Below are 14,856 nucleotides of genomic sequence, written 5' to 3' on the forward strand. Positions count from 1 at the left end.
GCACATATGACATGTTATATGTTCTTGAGCTCTTTCCCTCCTTGAGGACGCCACACAACACGGTTAAAAAGGATTGTTCCATCAGGTCACCCTGCCCTTTAAAGCAGTGCACATTAGTGAGCAGTTTACTGCACATATTCATATTAAGCCACTGTTAAAGAGCTAAAGGCAGGAACCCGTCATCAGGCTTACATCAGATCAAGTTGCTTTTAGCCCCACTGTGTGTCTTTATAAATGTTTTTGGTGTTTAATGCTTTGACATGCATTTTATTGTTTAAAATGGGGTATCTGCTGGTCTTTAAAGTTAAAGCAACTTCCTTTGTCACTAACAAGACCTAATAATTTTTCACAAAGAAAACCAGACTATTGTTAGTTGGCATTTCTGCTTTCATTTTTGCTAATCGGATGTCAGTAAATGTTGCAAACCAACAGACTCAGTATTTACTGCATTCCCTCTTCTGTTACTCTTTATTTTATTCACTTATCTAGCCGATGGACTGATTGGCTTATGCCATGACAAGGTGTCAGTTATCCCTCTATCCAGAATTCACAAGAATAGCTGCTACTTTTAAAATATTGGTCAGATTTTAGTCTAAATCACGCACATGATCACCTGCTGAGATTTACCCAAACTTTGCTCAAAGTCAGGATTATATTTGTCATTTTACAAACTGTAGTCAATAAACTTTGGTGCTACCACATCGCTGACTTTCTGGTTTAGTTTTTTCCTGTTAAAATTATTTATGACACAATGAATTTACAATTGAGGTTAGTTTAACAGAAACTGGATTGTTGTGGCTTTTAGTCCACGACTCATTTCAGTTGTGGTTATATAGCACCAAAACACAACAACAGTTGCCTCAAGGTGCTTTATATTTTAGGGTAAAGACACTACAATAATACAGAGAAAACCCCACAACTAGACAAACCCCTATGAGTAAGCACTTGGCAACAGCGGGAAGGAAAAACTCACTTTTAACAGGAAGAAACCTACAGCAGAAATGGGGTCAGTCAATGTAATTGGGTTTAGGGTGTTTTAGCACCTGCTGTGTCCATTTAAATTGAACTCAGGTGTGAATACAGTAGTCTCGGGTGCGGACCAAAACAACTGCAAAAAGACCCAGTTGGAGGAGGTGGTCTCGGTACGATTCCAAACAAACTCCAGATCAGTTCATTTATGGTGTGAACGTGTTCCCACCCCGATCCAAGCCAACTACAAGGTGTACGTTACAAGGTTGAGCTAACAAAACAATGTCCCGTACCAACATATGCTAATGCAGGAAGGTACTGTAGATGTGCGAAGGTCTGTACGGGCTAACGTAAATTCTCAGTTTTCTGACACAGGACCTCTTTTGTGTATTTAGTTTTGTTGTTCCTGCCCCAGATACATTTGGCCAGTGAGCAGACTGAACATTCTCACGACGTTTGTAGTGACACATTTTGGTTTGCTTAGAGTTCACTTAGATTTTTTTTTTCTGCGTGAAAACAAACCCAGTGTTTCATGTGGAAAAGCTACACGTTTACAAATTCAGATCACAGTAAAAGAACCATAGGTGGGAAGACGCCCTCAGACTTGGATTTAGATCAAATTTTTAAACATGTTTTTATATTTTTGGTGGTTTGTTTGTGAATCGGGTAGTTAAATGTCACGGTTTACCTCATTGGGCCCTGCAGAAACCCTGGAATGCACAGTTAATCGAAGCTAGAAAACCTGAAATCTTATGTTGTTGTTTCGTCCAGCAAAGCTTTATGTAACAGCAGCTTGAGCAAATTCGAATGCAGAAGTTCATCCAGTTATCTTTGAATTGACTTTATATATGTTTTGTTTTTTTGTGCTTTGGTTTGTTCAGATCACTCCCTGATGAGAAGATAAAATCTCAGGTGATGTTGGACCCTGATCCAAGCCATAATCCAGAAATCCCTAAGTCTGATGGGCAGAGGCAGCCATCTGGTAACAATGCCTCTGCCCCTGCCTCTGAGCCACGCAAAAGCAGAGTTCGTGAGCACAGACGAGAGGGCCGCTCAAAAACTTTCGACTGGACTGAGTTCAAAATGGAACGGAAGGAAAAGCCCGTAAAAGAACAAGCAGACACAGTTGACCTCAGCTCATCGTTCTCCACAACCTCCTCCTACTGTTCTGCCTCCTCTTCTCCCTCCTCCTTGGCGTCATCTCCGGTCTCTTCTTCCTCCCTCCAAACCTCATCTGCATCAGCTGCTCACCCACCTTCAATTACAGAAGAAGCAGAAAAGGAGAACGTTAATGGGGGAACTAGCAGTACAGCTCGCACACCAAAAACTGTTACTGTAACGGTGATTTCAACGCTAAATGCTACATCACCAGTACAGCAACCAACACCTGGAATCCAAGAGCAAGGAAAGATGGAAGTGGATCACCCTGCTGCCATTAGTCCAGCCAGTGAAGACAAAGACAGCAGAAGCTCAGATGTTCAGGATGAGATTGAGCAGCGATGGCATCAAGTGGAGACAACACCATTAAGGGAAGAGAAGCAAGTACCGATCACCACTGCCTTAGGAAACTCTGAGAGACTGCCAGCGCATGAGCTTGCTGCTCTGCTAGACAAAGAGGTGAGCGTAACCAGCGTGGGTTATATCATTAAGATTTCTCCTCACCCTGAACCTGTTTTTTCCTTCACACTGTCAACAGCTGCTTGCTCATGTCGGGGTCGTCTCATTGTTGGGGCTTTCTCTGTATTATTGCAGGGTCAATTTAAAGTGCTTTGAGGTGACAGTTGTGATTTGATGCCATATAAATAAAATTAAATAGTTTGTTTTTGGACAATTAGGCATGTCTAATTCTTGAGATTTTTTTCTTTTTCAGATTCAATAGGAAGTTTCATACTGGACACAACATTAAAGTCTCAGCTTTAATTTGACATCAGTACTATATAGTACTATCTTACCCTACACTTGAAATGTATCCACAGTTTTAGAAGGCTTCAGAAATGACATTTTTAATATTTTTCTATCTTTTCTGAGATCTTTGCACTCGTAGACCATCAAAGATGATTAATCAGAGGAAATAATATTTAAATATTTGGCTACTTGCCTGTTTGTTCATGGGGTAGGAATTACTTTTTAGGAGTGGATTTGGTTATTTGCTGAGTCTCTGCATGTCATGCCTTGAAATGGATCATGCTGCAGTTGCTGTTGTGCAACATTTTATGGTTTGCTGTCACAGAAATGAGCAGCTACATCAAAACAAGAAGTTTTTTCCTGCCTCCATCCATTTGTTAAGCTGTTCCTACTGTGTGTTTTTTATCATTCATTTTTAAGCAAATTTGTTTGGTGTGATCAGGCTAATTGAAGGAATTCATTCCAGCCTTGCATGTTGTTTTACGTGTTGCACTTGGTAAGCCACCTGGTGATGAGAAATGCTATACTGTATATGATCTCCTTTATTCCATTAAAAAAGTATTATAATACTTTTATTAAAAAGAATTGTCAACCTAAAAAGGTAAAAAATGCTGAACTGTCCAAATGTTTTCAGTTATATATATTTTTTGGTTATATTTATTTTATAACAACACCCTGTGCTATTTGTTCATTACCTCTTTGCCTCTCTTGACAGTTGGGACAGAAGCAGAAGGAGCTGGACCAACTGCAGAAGCAGAACAACCTCTTAAAGGAGCAACTAGAAAATGCGCTAGTGAGAGAGCAAAGTGCCAGGGAGGGCTATGTACTGCAGGTAGCTGCACTCTTTATATATCCCGCAACCTTATTTTTCTTTTAAATTGATACCACAACATGAATTAACTTAAAGAAATGTTGTGGTAGAGCGGTGTTAAGAATTACAAAGTGGGAGCTATGTACTGTACTAACAGGTGTGTGGGTGCTTATTCTCTGATATTGCTATGCGTGGTTGTGGTTTTCTTAGCATGAGATTTTCACTAACTGTTTTTTGATGGAGTTTCACATCTCATGGGAAAGTAACTGATTTGATCTGATGTGCTCAAGGTAAGAAAGAGGATCAATAAGCCTCACGCTGTGCTTTTTCCCTCTGCATGTGTCCTTTCGCAGCTTGATTTCTGCATGCTTTGTGTTTCTGAATAAGTGTGTGATTAATGCCTCTTTTCTTTTTTTCTTTTTTTCTTTCTTTTTTTTTTTTTTTTTACATTAAACACTTTTAGGTCATACCATGAAATCACATTATGTTTGGTCATGTTGTATTCTTTTAAATCACCATATTGATCACCCATTTTTTGGTTAATTGTTTTTTTTTTGGGGGGGGGGGGGGGGAGGTGTTTGAAGGTGACTTCATCTAAACCTTTCTGTTTTCAAGTCACCTCTGAAAAAGCACAGTAGAGGCTTGAGGGAAAATTTACTTTCCTAAAAAAAAGAGAAGTTATTTTCTTCCTGGTTATCCCCGAGATGTGGCTCTCTGTATTTAGTAGAGGGGAAAGTAACGTGATGATATTAATGAAACTATCTCATCAATCTTTTCAAGAGCGCAACACCTCCTACGTCTTCACCGCACAGAGTGCCATGGCAACACTTGCACAGGCTTAATCAAGATTTACAGGGTGAACTGGAGTCCCAGAAGCGCAAGCAGGACCTTGCACAGCAACAGATCCGGACATTGAAGAGAAGCTACACCGAAGCCCAGGATGCCGTAGAGCGCCACGAGTCCGATATTCAGGCTTTGCAGTCTAAACTTGCATCTGCAATGGCGGAAATTTTAGCAAGTGAACAGGCTGTGGCCCGGATGCGGAATGAGCTCAGGCTAGAGCAGGAGCGCTCAAAAGAACACGAAGAAGAATACAGTCATAGTGAGGCTACCCTACGAGCCCAGCTGAAGGACAGTGAAGACAGACTCCGTGAAGTAGAAGCTAACCTCCTGGAGAGAAACCAGGCCCTCAGGCAGCTGGAGCGCCAGCAGGCACTGCAGCGAGACCACGTGAGGGAGATACAGAGGTTGCAGGAGAAGCTGCAAGAAGTGACTGCTCGACTAACTGCTACAGAAGAGGGTCAGGCGCTGAAAGACGAGCGCCTTAAGCAGGAACAGCATAGCATGCAAGAGAGTCATGAAAGAGAGAGAAAGAATCTGTGCAAAAGATTAGCTGAAGCTGAAACTGCACACAAGAAAGTAGAGGACAGGCTGTTCGAGGCTGAGCAGCAGGTAGAGGCCTTGTTAAGGGGTAGGCGGGCCTCAGGAGGTACAGAATGCAAGCAGGAAATGCTGAAGTTGCAAGAAGAGCTGGCTCAAAAGGCTGACATGGTTGAGTCACTGAAGGAAAGTGTCCGTAGACTGGAAGAAGAAAAAGGACATCTTACGTGTCGTTGTCAGGAACTCATCAACCAGATTGCTGAAGCAGACCGTGAAGTGAACAAGCTTCGCTCTCGCCTGGAAACAGAAGAAGCAGATTACTACACCTTGGAGCATTCATATGAGAGGGCTACCCAAGAGTTTCAGAAAATGAGCCAGTTCCTTAGAGAAAAAGAGGAGGAGGTCCGGCAGACTAAGGAGATGTACGAGAGACTGATGGAACGCAAGGAGGAGGACCTAAAAGAAGCACTTATTAAAATGACTGCACTTGGCAACAGCTTAGAGGAAACTGAGCTGAAGCTGCAAGCCAAGGAGGAGCTTCTCTGTCAAATGACTCAAAGCCTCTTGGACAAAGTTGAGCCTTGTAATGCTGAGAAGGATCTGCAAGCCAAGCTTGTGGTTGCAGAGGACCGCATTGCAGAGCTGGAGCAGCACCTCAATGCCCTACAGCTGGGGTATGCTAATCTACACATGGAAAGGCAGCAAATCCCAGAACAGAGTGAGGAGGAAAGAACATCACCCTCCTCGTTATCAAACGCAGAGCTTTCTTTAGACAATACATCCACAACAGAGAGCTCCCCAGACGATAAGGAGTCTCAAGCTAAGAGACCAAGGATACGTTTTTCGAGTATTCAGTGTCAAAAATATGTCAATTTCGAGGTCCTGGACACTAGTCAAAAAATGAATCAGGATGTAGCTGAAGACATTGAGTTAACTGAAGGAACAGCTACTCCTGACTTCACAGCCCCACATGCTAATGACCCAGAGAAGTTTATCTCTATCATACATGCTCTTGAAACAAAACTGCTCGCCACAGAAGATAAGCTAAGAAACCTAACACAAAATCTGGATAGGCAACGATCCACCCAAGCAGAGGACTTGTCCGATATAGATTTAAAGATCGGCGAAAAGGATTCTTGCCCAGAGAAAGAGACTAGTGATGCAAGTGGTATACAGAGTAGTGCTGGCATTAAGCATTGTACCAATGCCCTTGTATGTGTGGAAAATGGTCGAGAAAAAGTTAGGGCTATTCTCAGTGGCTCACATGAAACAGATACACAGCTGCACTCATTGTGTGAGATAGAGAAGGATTTGTTCAATGCATCGCTGTACCTTCAACGGGGACAAAAGATGTTGGAAGAGCAATCACCAGCTTTCCATCCAAATCAAACCCCAGAGACTGTAGATAAAGAGGCAATGCACCTTTTTGCCAAAACTTTGTCCTTTGAGGCGATGGTTTTGAACAAGATGGCTTTGTTAATACAAACGTCAAAGTCTGACCTCCTGCAGGCTCTTACTGAGATCTGGGAGGACATTGAGCACATTAAAAGGAGTGACAAAGATTGCTTGGCTGTAGTTTATGCCGATGTCTTGACCAGGAAGCTGATTTTAGAAAGTGGGTTCTGGAAAGAACTTGAGAAAGCAGAGACGGATGTTGCTAAATCCAAAGAGGGTGGTGTATTAGATGATGTAGATGTTGATGCCAAAGTTGCCTTCAACAACTTCATTAAAGCAGAATTGGCCTACTCAATTCAAAATCTTAAGCTTTGCTATGAGGAGAAATTCAAAATACTTAAAAGGGAGCTAGCTGTAGCTCATAAAAACCTCTATGAAAGGGAAATGGCTTTGAAAGCAATTATTGAAGCCTCTAAAAGGCCTGATTTGAAAACTGTCATAAAAGAAGTCAAAAACAACTTTGGATTCAACAAACAAAAGCTGGCGGACATTCACCCTCCCGAGCTTGCTCCGTACATGGAGCAGATCGAAATAGAAGAAGCTAGAGACTTGGCTGAGGAAATCGTAGACAGACACTTGGCTGGTGAAATGCCCTCTTGTGGCATTGACTCTGTTGAATCACTGCAAAATGCTCATGAAAGCCTGGCTAATGAACTTCAAAGACAAGCAGCGATCCTCCACAAGTATGCCCAAGAACTAGAAAGTGGCGAAAGCAATCCCGGACTGTCTAAAATGATCCGATCTCTTCTAGGACACCAAACTTCACATATTTTCACAAGTACCTCTCTTTGTATGCGTGAAGCCGTCACCCAGGCTCAAGTGGCATATGTGGCATGTAGGTTACGGGCCATGCATGAACAAGATTTAGGCTATTGTAAACAGACCAGTCAAACTATGGATGATCTCGTGCAGCAGCATGCACGCAGTGTCACAGCAATCCAAGAAAAATATGAAGAGTCTTTACAAGAGGAGCGCCGGAACTTCAAGCAAATGGTGGAATCTCTCCAGAAGGAAAATCAGACACTTAAGAGTGAGATTAGCAAACGTGTGAATCAGCTCTCGCAGCAGCAGCAGCAGCAAGTGGTCTTCTTAGAGAAAGAGTTTCAGAAAGAGACGGAAGACCTGAAGCAGAAGCATCAAAGGGAGCTGAGCCGAGCAGAACAAGGCTGTGCCTCAACAGAGCTGGCCCTCATGGAAGCAGCAGCTGACAGTCAACAAAAGTTAGAGGTTCTGCTAGCAGACATGGACACAATGGAGGAGAGGCACGAGAGTCATGTGAGGAAGCTCGAGGAGCAGTTTGAAATGAGGGTTTGCGAGCTCCAGCATATCCACAAGGACAACATCGAAAAGTTACGTTCAGAGTATGTGGAGAACATTCAGAGTCTCAAAGATCACCGATCTTACGATCAAAACCCTGAGGTCTCACAGCCACCTCCTTATGAGGAGGCCGCTACGCCAATGGAAGAGGAAGAGCAGGGAAAAGGGGACGATGTACAGCACATATCAGAGGTCGACTCCATGGTGGTTCTGAAAGACCGCATTCAAGAACTGGAGACTCAGATGAATAATATGAGGGACGAACTGGAGAACAAACACCTTGAAGGAGATGTGGCCAGCCTGAGAGAGAAATACCAGAGAGACTTTGAAAGCCTCAAGGTTTTTGCTCTTTCATTTTACCATTTTAGTGAATAAACCCTTTTTAAGGGAGAGAGATCAGTAGTTATTATAGCCAAAGAAGAATTAACTTTGATTCTTTGATTTCTAATCCTCAGTAACTGGTGATTCGAGTAACTGAGGATTAGGAATTGGGAAATGGTGTGATTTGAGACGAGTGAAACATGTTTAAATTGAACAGTTACATCATCTGTGGGCTGTAGCATGATTGTAACTGGAGCTTTAAAGGATGTCCTGAACTCCTAGGTGATAAATCATAACCACCGTGGTAACTGTAGACTGTATATAAAGCATGGAAATAGGCTCTAGGCCAAACCCCTTAGATCTCTAACGAACTGGACCAATGAAACTTCCCTTTATGTCAGTGTAAAGAAGTTTAACTACACATTTAATATCCCTGAGATATCTTTATATAAGTAAAATAAGCATGTTTTCCACAATTTGTCTGTTCTTTTACATCATATAGAAAAGCTGCTGTGTTAAAAGAAAGAAATCTTTCAGCACAACTCTTTGGGCTGAAGTTGTAAGAAATAAATGTGTAAAATGACACAAAGTTCTGGTAGCTCATTACCCAGACTCCCCTGTAATTGTAAAGCAGAAAGTTTTTAATGGTACGGAAAATTGTGTCTTTATAAAATAGTTGCTTCAGTGTAAAAAAATAAAAAATACAACAAAAAACAAACATAAATGTCTATAGTAGATGGAGGAGGGAGAATTTTTTCTGTCATTTAATTCTTTGGCTATTACTTAATTACTTTGGTATGGTATGAATGGCCAAAGGCAGGCTTTTATCACTGATGAGCTGTGACACTTATGAATATGCAGCTAAAAGTCCAAAATGTATGTACTCTTTCATATTTTCCAAAGCCATCCAGTGAGGCAGATTGCTGGGCCAATTCTGGCCTTTGGGCCTTATGTTTGACGCTGCTGCTTTAGGTTTTAAAACTGATGAAGTGTCTTAAATGTGCAATATTTCCAATGAACAGCAGGAGGCGACGACTTTGGTTTACATATAGAAGTCCTCAGGAAACACATTCGTAATGAGTTAATGGCCTCAGCATATTGAATACAACAGGACCTTATTGTATTTTTTATGTAAGTTAAAAATCTTGTTGGCCATCTGAGTCGGAGCTTCAAAAGCTTGCTCGATGAATGACATCAGTAGGTCGTCCATCTTTTATATACAGTCTCTGCTAATGAAAGTGTTGCTAATTAATAGACTAATAGAACTAGTCTGTTAATTAGACTAATAGCCTATACAAGACTGTTAAATTGATAAAATTTTAGAATTATGTTTCTAAAATGTTTTTATATCTATCTCAATCTATACAGACATATAGATATAAACTATGGGTTTGTTGTCTCAGGAAGGTTCTGATCTTTCGGTATTCTTCAAATCCTGCTGATCAGCTGGGGACATCCTTTTTTGTTTCAAACAAAGAAGCAAAGCAACCAATAGCAGGTTGTCTTGAGTCCTTTCTGACACAAATTGTATTTCAGTTTACTTTAAATACTCATTTGGGCATCAGTAATCACACCATTTCCCACTTTCAGAATAAAGTAGCCTATCAGAGTAAGAGTCTATCAGTATAAACTGCAGCTTGGCTGGCCTAGAATCTCTGCTTTACTCGCTCTGTTACTAACATAGACAATTTCTACTTCTAAAAGTCTTGCATGGCCTCTATCACTGATTTTTGCATGTAGTCGAGTGAGTTATAGATAATTTACTAAATCTGTAGTCAAAAATAAAAATGTAGCTGCAGTGAATGCATAATTCTTTTCGCAACGACAGATTGTTGACTTTTTCTTCCACTAGGCCACATGTGAGCGTGGCTTTGCCGCAATGGAGGAGACACACCAGAAGGTGATCGAAGACCTCCAGAGGCAGCATCAGAGGGAGATTTCCAAGCTCATGGAAGAGCGAGAGAGGCTATTGGCTGAGGAGACGGCTGCCACGATTGCTGGTAAAGAAAGGGTCTCATCGCTCGTAGCTGCTGTGCTTTGATGACTGTCATACAGTGACTTGATATATGTGCTCTGTTTTTTAATGTAGCTATTGAAGCTATGAAGAATGCGCACAAGGAGGAACTGGAAAAAACCCAGCGCTCCCAAATAAGCGGACTGAACTCTGACATTGATGAACTACGCTTACAATACGAGTATGTTTTACAAGGGGAAACCTAAACTTTGCATCCAGTGTATTTACTATATCAGTTGGGTGTCAACATTTAATCTTGACTGGGGCCTAAAAACTGTACTGATGTCTTGCAGTTGCTTTTGGGGGAAAAACAGTTTTATTATATGATGAAAGAAGCTTCTGCGCTGTGAAAAACACAAATGCATGTTGACACTGATTATCTGACTGTGTAGGGAGGAGCTGCAGTCCATCCAGAGAGAACTGGAGGTGCTGTCAGAGCAGTACTCTCAGAAATGTCTAGAGAACGCTCACCTGGCTCAGGCGCTGGAGGCCGAGAGGCAGGCCCTCAGGCAGTGTCAGAGAGAGAACCAGGAACTAAATGCACACAACCAGGTCAGACTCCGCAATCCTGCACACGTACTGTGAATACAAACCTGTTTTTGTCCACAGGTTTGAATACGTCTCCATTTTTCTAACAGGAATTAAATAACCGGCTGACTGTAGAGATCTCTCGGATGCGCTCCTGTTTTAGTGGGGAAACCGCTCACTCATCACTTTCCCAGGGCAAAGATGTGTATGAACTGGAGGTATGTTTAAACGAACACACACACACACAGACGCTCAACTCATGTTGATCTACACCCTAAGTGCCTCTCCCTGTCTTGTAGGTATTGTTACGAATAAAGGAGTCGGAGATCCAGTATCTCAAACAAGAAATCCACTCTCTGAAAGACGAGCTACAGTCTGCTTTAAGGGTAAGCACATCTCCCTGAGAGTGATTTAAAAATCTGAGGCCGTATATTCATCCCCGATCATTTTACCAGGACAAGAAATATGCCACAGACAAATATAAGGACATCTACACAGAACTCAGCATTGTAAAAGCAAAAGCAGACTGCGACATCAGCAAACTGAAGGAGAAGTTGCTCATTGCCACAGAAGCTTTAGGTGAGAGGACTGTCGATGGAACAGTTACATCTGGATATGGTGAGTAGAAAATGCTCAATTTGACTTTAATCTTTGTTCTTTTTAGTTCCCATTTATATCCAGATATCCGTGAAGTCTACTAACATGGCAACAACCAAAGGCTGAGCAAAGCTGTGTTTATTATAAATATGTTACAACTATCCAACCAGCCACCTTTAGTGCCACCCGGGGATTGTCTCTTTTTGGATTGCTGTTGGTTTGAACTGGGAAAAAATGCCTTCAATCCTCGAAATGTTTTTAACATTGTTTTGCTATCTTTATCCTTCCTGAGAAAGATGCGTCTTCCTCTTGGTAAAGTTAGGAAAAAAATTTTAAGATTACCACTTAAATGCGAACAGATGCTGTCGGTTATATATTTTTTGAAGAAGCATCACCACTGTTAATAATAGGGTCTTTATTGTGTTTTTAGATATCATGAAGTCCAAAAGTAACCCAGATTTCATGAAAAAAGAACAGTCGGCGAGCTCCAGGCATTCACGAGGTTTAAGGTCAAAGGTGAGTGTTTGCCGTGTCGTTTGTTGCTTCTGTGGTAGAAACGTGTTCAGAGTCGGTCAGAGGTCATGTTTTACTGGAAGTGCTTCAAGTGTTTCATCTGTCTGCTTTATCCGTCAGTCTGTCACCGAGCAGGTCTCATGGGATAGCTGACACTCCCATTGTGGGGTGATCCCCTCCCAACCCCCGCCCCAACATATGCTGTAGGTATAATGTGATAGACAAACAGCATGCCCTCCATGCCTACCTACCTAACTATGCATGATTTCATCTCCCCTCTGACCCCAAACTCTTTCTTTTGGCTCCACCGTGAGCAATCGAAATATGATATTTCAGCTGAATATCAGAGGTGTGAGGGTGTTACTCATCAAAAGATTTTTAGTTAGAGTCCTCTCCTCCTGCGACTGCAGAAACGGTTAAAAGATGAAAAGAAACTGTAGCGCTTTCACATCAATGAAGTACTGAACTGTGCTGGGTACTCACTGTGAGGACTCCCAACTGTCTTTTGTTTTTGTTCTGTGTCGTTTTTCTTTATTTAAAAATGTTTTTTACATTAACAGTTTTTTGTTTGTGGCTGTTTGAATCCTCTGTTTTGGTGTTGTGCATACTCTTACGGTACTGTGCAAAAGTCTTGAGTCACCTCCTCATGTCTTCATTTTGCTTCCGAGGAGCCAGATGTTCAGTTGTTTAATTATATTGTGGTCTTGACCAATAATTTTTCAGGCTTTCTGGGTCCTTGTCCCCAGTTCCTGACTATTTTCAGATGAGTGTTTTCCTGTTTTTAAGCCACTCAACACTGACTTGAATCATTAAAGTACAAAAGAAGGCACCTAACTCAAGGATTTAACCAGTTTGGTTTACACATAACTTGAAAAAAATGTGTTTTTGCTATTTCTTTAGTTAAAAGCCCAACAAATGCCAAGATAACATAGTTGTACAGGCATAACAAATATTCTTACGTCAATAAGAGAAACTGTCTCAGCTTGGTGTGCAGCGAGTCCTTAAATGTGATTGAAATGGATAGAGAACAAAAAAAGGACAAAATCCAGCCGAGACCTGACACAGATGAGATATATTTGAAGGTTCATAAGAACTTTGCTTTCATGAAGCCATTGTTAACTGAGAACTTTACCTGAAGACTAGTTAAAGAAAACAGAGGAAAGCTTGGCTAAAAGTTTGAGCTGTGTTGCAGAGTAAAGGTGGTGATATCATTTTTCCAAGCAGAATATAAATAAATAAGGGCCGGCTCAAGACTTTTTCTCTGTACTGCATTTATGTGGCATGACCATATCCATTTATATTTTTCCTGTACGTCGTGTGTTTTAACCTTTTAAATTAAAGTGTGTCGAGCAGAACACATCTGGGATTAGAAGCTGTGACTGTTTTGTTGTTTCTGACTTTGTGGGTTTTTTTCCTTTGCGTCTGTGTGTGTTTGTGTGTTCGCTCTTTTCTGCCCACATGCGCATTATTGCCTCATAACAGTAAATGACTTTGTTTGTCTTTAACAGAGCCTGAAAGAGGGACTCACCGTGCAGGAGCGCATGAAGCTTTTTGAGGCAAAAGATTCCAGAAAGATTTAACCTGAAAAGTTTTTTGCTTTTTTTTTTTTTTTCTTCTCTATTGTTCTTTTTTTTTTTTTACGCTTGCCGTGCCATCATGGGCTGAAGATGTTGGGGTGGCATCTGAGATCAAGGACTTTAATCTGTTCTAAGCCTCTTTCATGTTTTAGCTCGATCTTGTCTCTTATTTTAATTCTTAAAGTACATACACTTACGATCAGGCCAAGTTGGAGTCGTGTCAAACGCGCTGTGAGAGAGATTCGATTACAGCTTTTCTGTTGATCCTCCAAAATGCCAAAACTGACAGTAATACATAATATGAATAATATATAAATATAAATATATCCCAATATTGAATTAAGTATCTGCTGTATTTTATTATTGTAATAGTGTCTATATCTAATAATTTTTAACGTGCTTAATGTTGCACCAGTTCTCCTGTACATAACTACTGGACACATGTAGACTATGGTTTGCTATTATTGTTGGGGCATCTGCTGTACTATTTGATTGATATTGGAAAACAATGTGATGCTTACCTTGGTATGATGTATGAGTGTTTTATAAAACGGTGTGTCTGTGTGTGGAAGTGGGGGGGGTGAGATTGCACTTACCTTTTGACTACTTGAGGAGGCTTGTTTTTATTCGTCTCAGAATCGGTGTAGTGACTTCCAGTCGATTTATTGCAGTGCAACCAAACATGCTGACTCGCGTCGCATTAGGTGACCAGCCGTGATTTGTTAGCGATACAGGAATTTATTTCAAATATCTTAAATTCTGACTTTGTGTTTGCTTCAGTGTGAGAATTATCATCTCCTTAAACCTGAACCTGTTTTTTGGATTTGCATGATCACGTTGCCTCCTTTTCCTACTCTTTGCTTTAGTGTGGCGCTCTAGACAATTATAAGCTTTGCTTTGCAAGTCCTACTGTTGAGATGCTGAGATTGAGATGTTTTACTGTAAGCGGCAGTCTTGAAGCACTTGGCCCAGTCCCTGACCTCTTACTGAAATCTAGTCGTGCCTCAAACTGAGTGAAGAATATAGACATCCATGAAACCTGTGCAGCTATGGATACACACTGTATAGTATTCAAACCACGCCTTGTGTATATAAATATATGCCACACAGAAAACTTCTGTGTTTTGTTTTAAACTTGTACCTTGCTCTCTAGCTCTATAAGAAATATATATGAATATTTTTTATTTTAATTTGAATGTATAACGTCAAATAAATGAAGTGTTTAAAAAATCTGTGGCTTGTATTTTTCTTTTTACAGACTTGGGATTCAGCAGTTTGTGCACCCATTCCTTACACAATTCTTCGTTAATTTATTATTTAGCTGTAAGGTGTGAGTCTGTTGTAAAGGCTCACCTTCTAGCACATTCACTTCACCAGATGCACCTTGTTTCTTTTCCTCACCTTTGATTGGGTGTGGTGCTTGGCCTTAATTGCACTCACCTGTCACACATTATATGTCACACAGTATA

At 41.0% G+C, this 14,856-nt stretch overlaps 1 protein-coding gene across 4 annotated transcripts in view; it reads left to right on the forward strand.

The window, feature by feature from the left end:
- mpripa (myosin phosphatase Rho interacting protein a) overlaps positions 1-14,619 on the forward strand; it is a 53,576-nt gene extending 38,957 nt beyond the window's left edge. For all 4 annotated transcript variants that reach the window (XM_085465986.1, XM_085465987.1, XM_085465990.1 and 1 more), the window contains 11 exons: positions 1,851-2,586; positions 3,590-3,706; positions 4,466-8,176; positions 10,011-10,158; positions 10,248-10,353; positions 10,565-10,724; positions 10,811-10,918; positions 11,000-11,086; positions 11,156-11,318; positions 11,728-11,813; positions 13,319-14,619. In XM_085465986.1, coding sequence (XP_085322112.1) covers positions 1,851-2,586; positions 3,590-3,706; positions 4,466-8,176; positions 10,011-10,158; positions 10,248-10,353; positions 10,565-10,724; positions 10,811-10,918; positions 11,000-11,086; positions 11,156-11,318; positions 11,728-11,813; positions 13,319-13,390 — 5,494 coding nt within the window. In that variant the 3' untranslated portion in view covers positions 13,391-14,619. The remainder of the gene's footprint in view (positions 1-1,850; positions 2,587-3,589; positions 3,707-4,465; positions 8,177-10,010; positions 10,159-10,247; positions 10,354-10,564; positions 10,725-10,810; positions 10,919-10,999; positions 11,087-11,155; positions 11,319-11,727; positions 11,814-13,318) is intronic.
- Positions 14,620-14,856: the final 237 nt, after the last annotated feature.

Source organism: Copadichromis virginalis, linkage group LG8, assembly GCF_057382275.1.
Source record: "Copadichromis virginalis isolate Kocher_CV1m ecotype Utaka linkage group LG8, C_Virginalis_male_GT1.1, whole genome shotgun sequence".
Classification (NCBI taxonomy): domain Eukaryota; kingdom Metazoa; phylum Chordata; class Actinopteri; order Cichliformes; family Cichlidae; genus Copadichromis; species Copadichromis virginalis.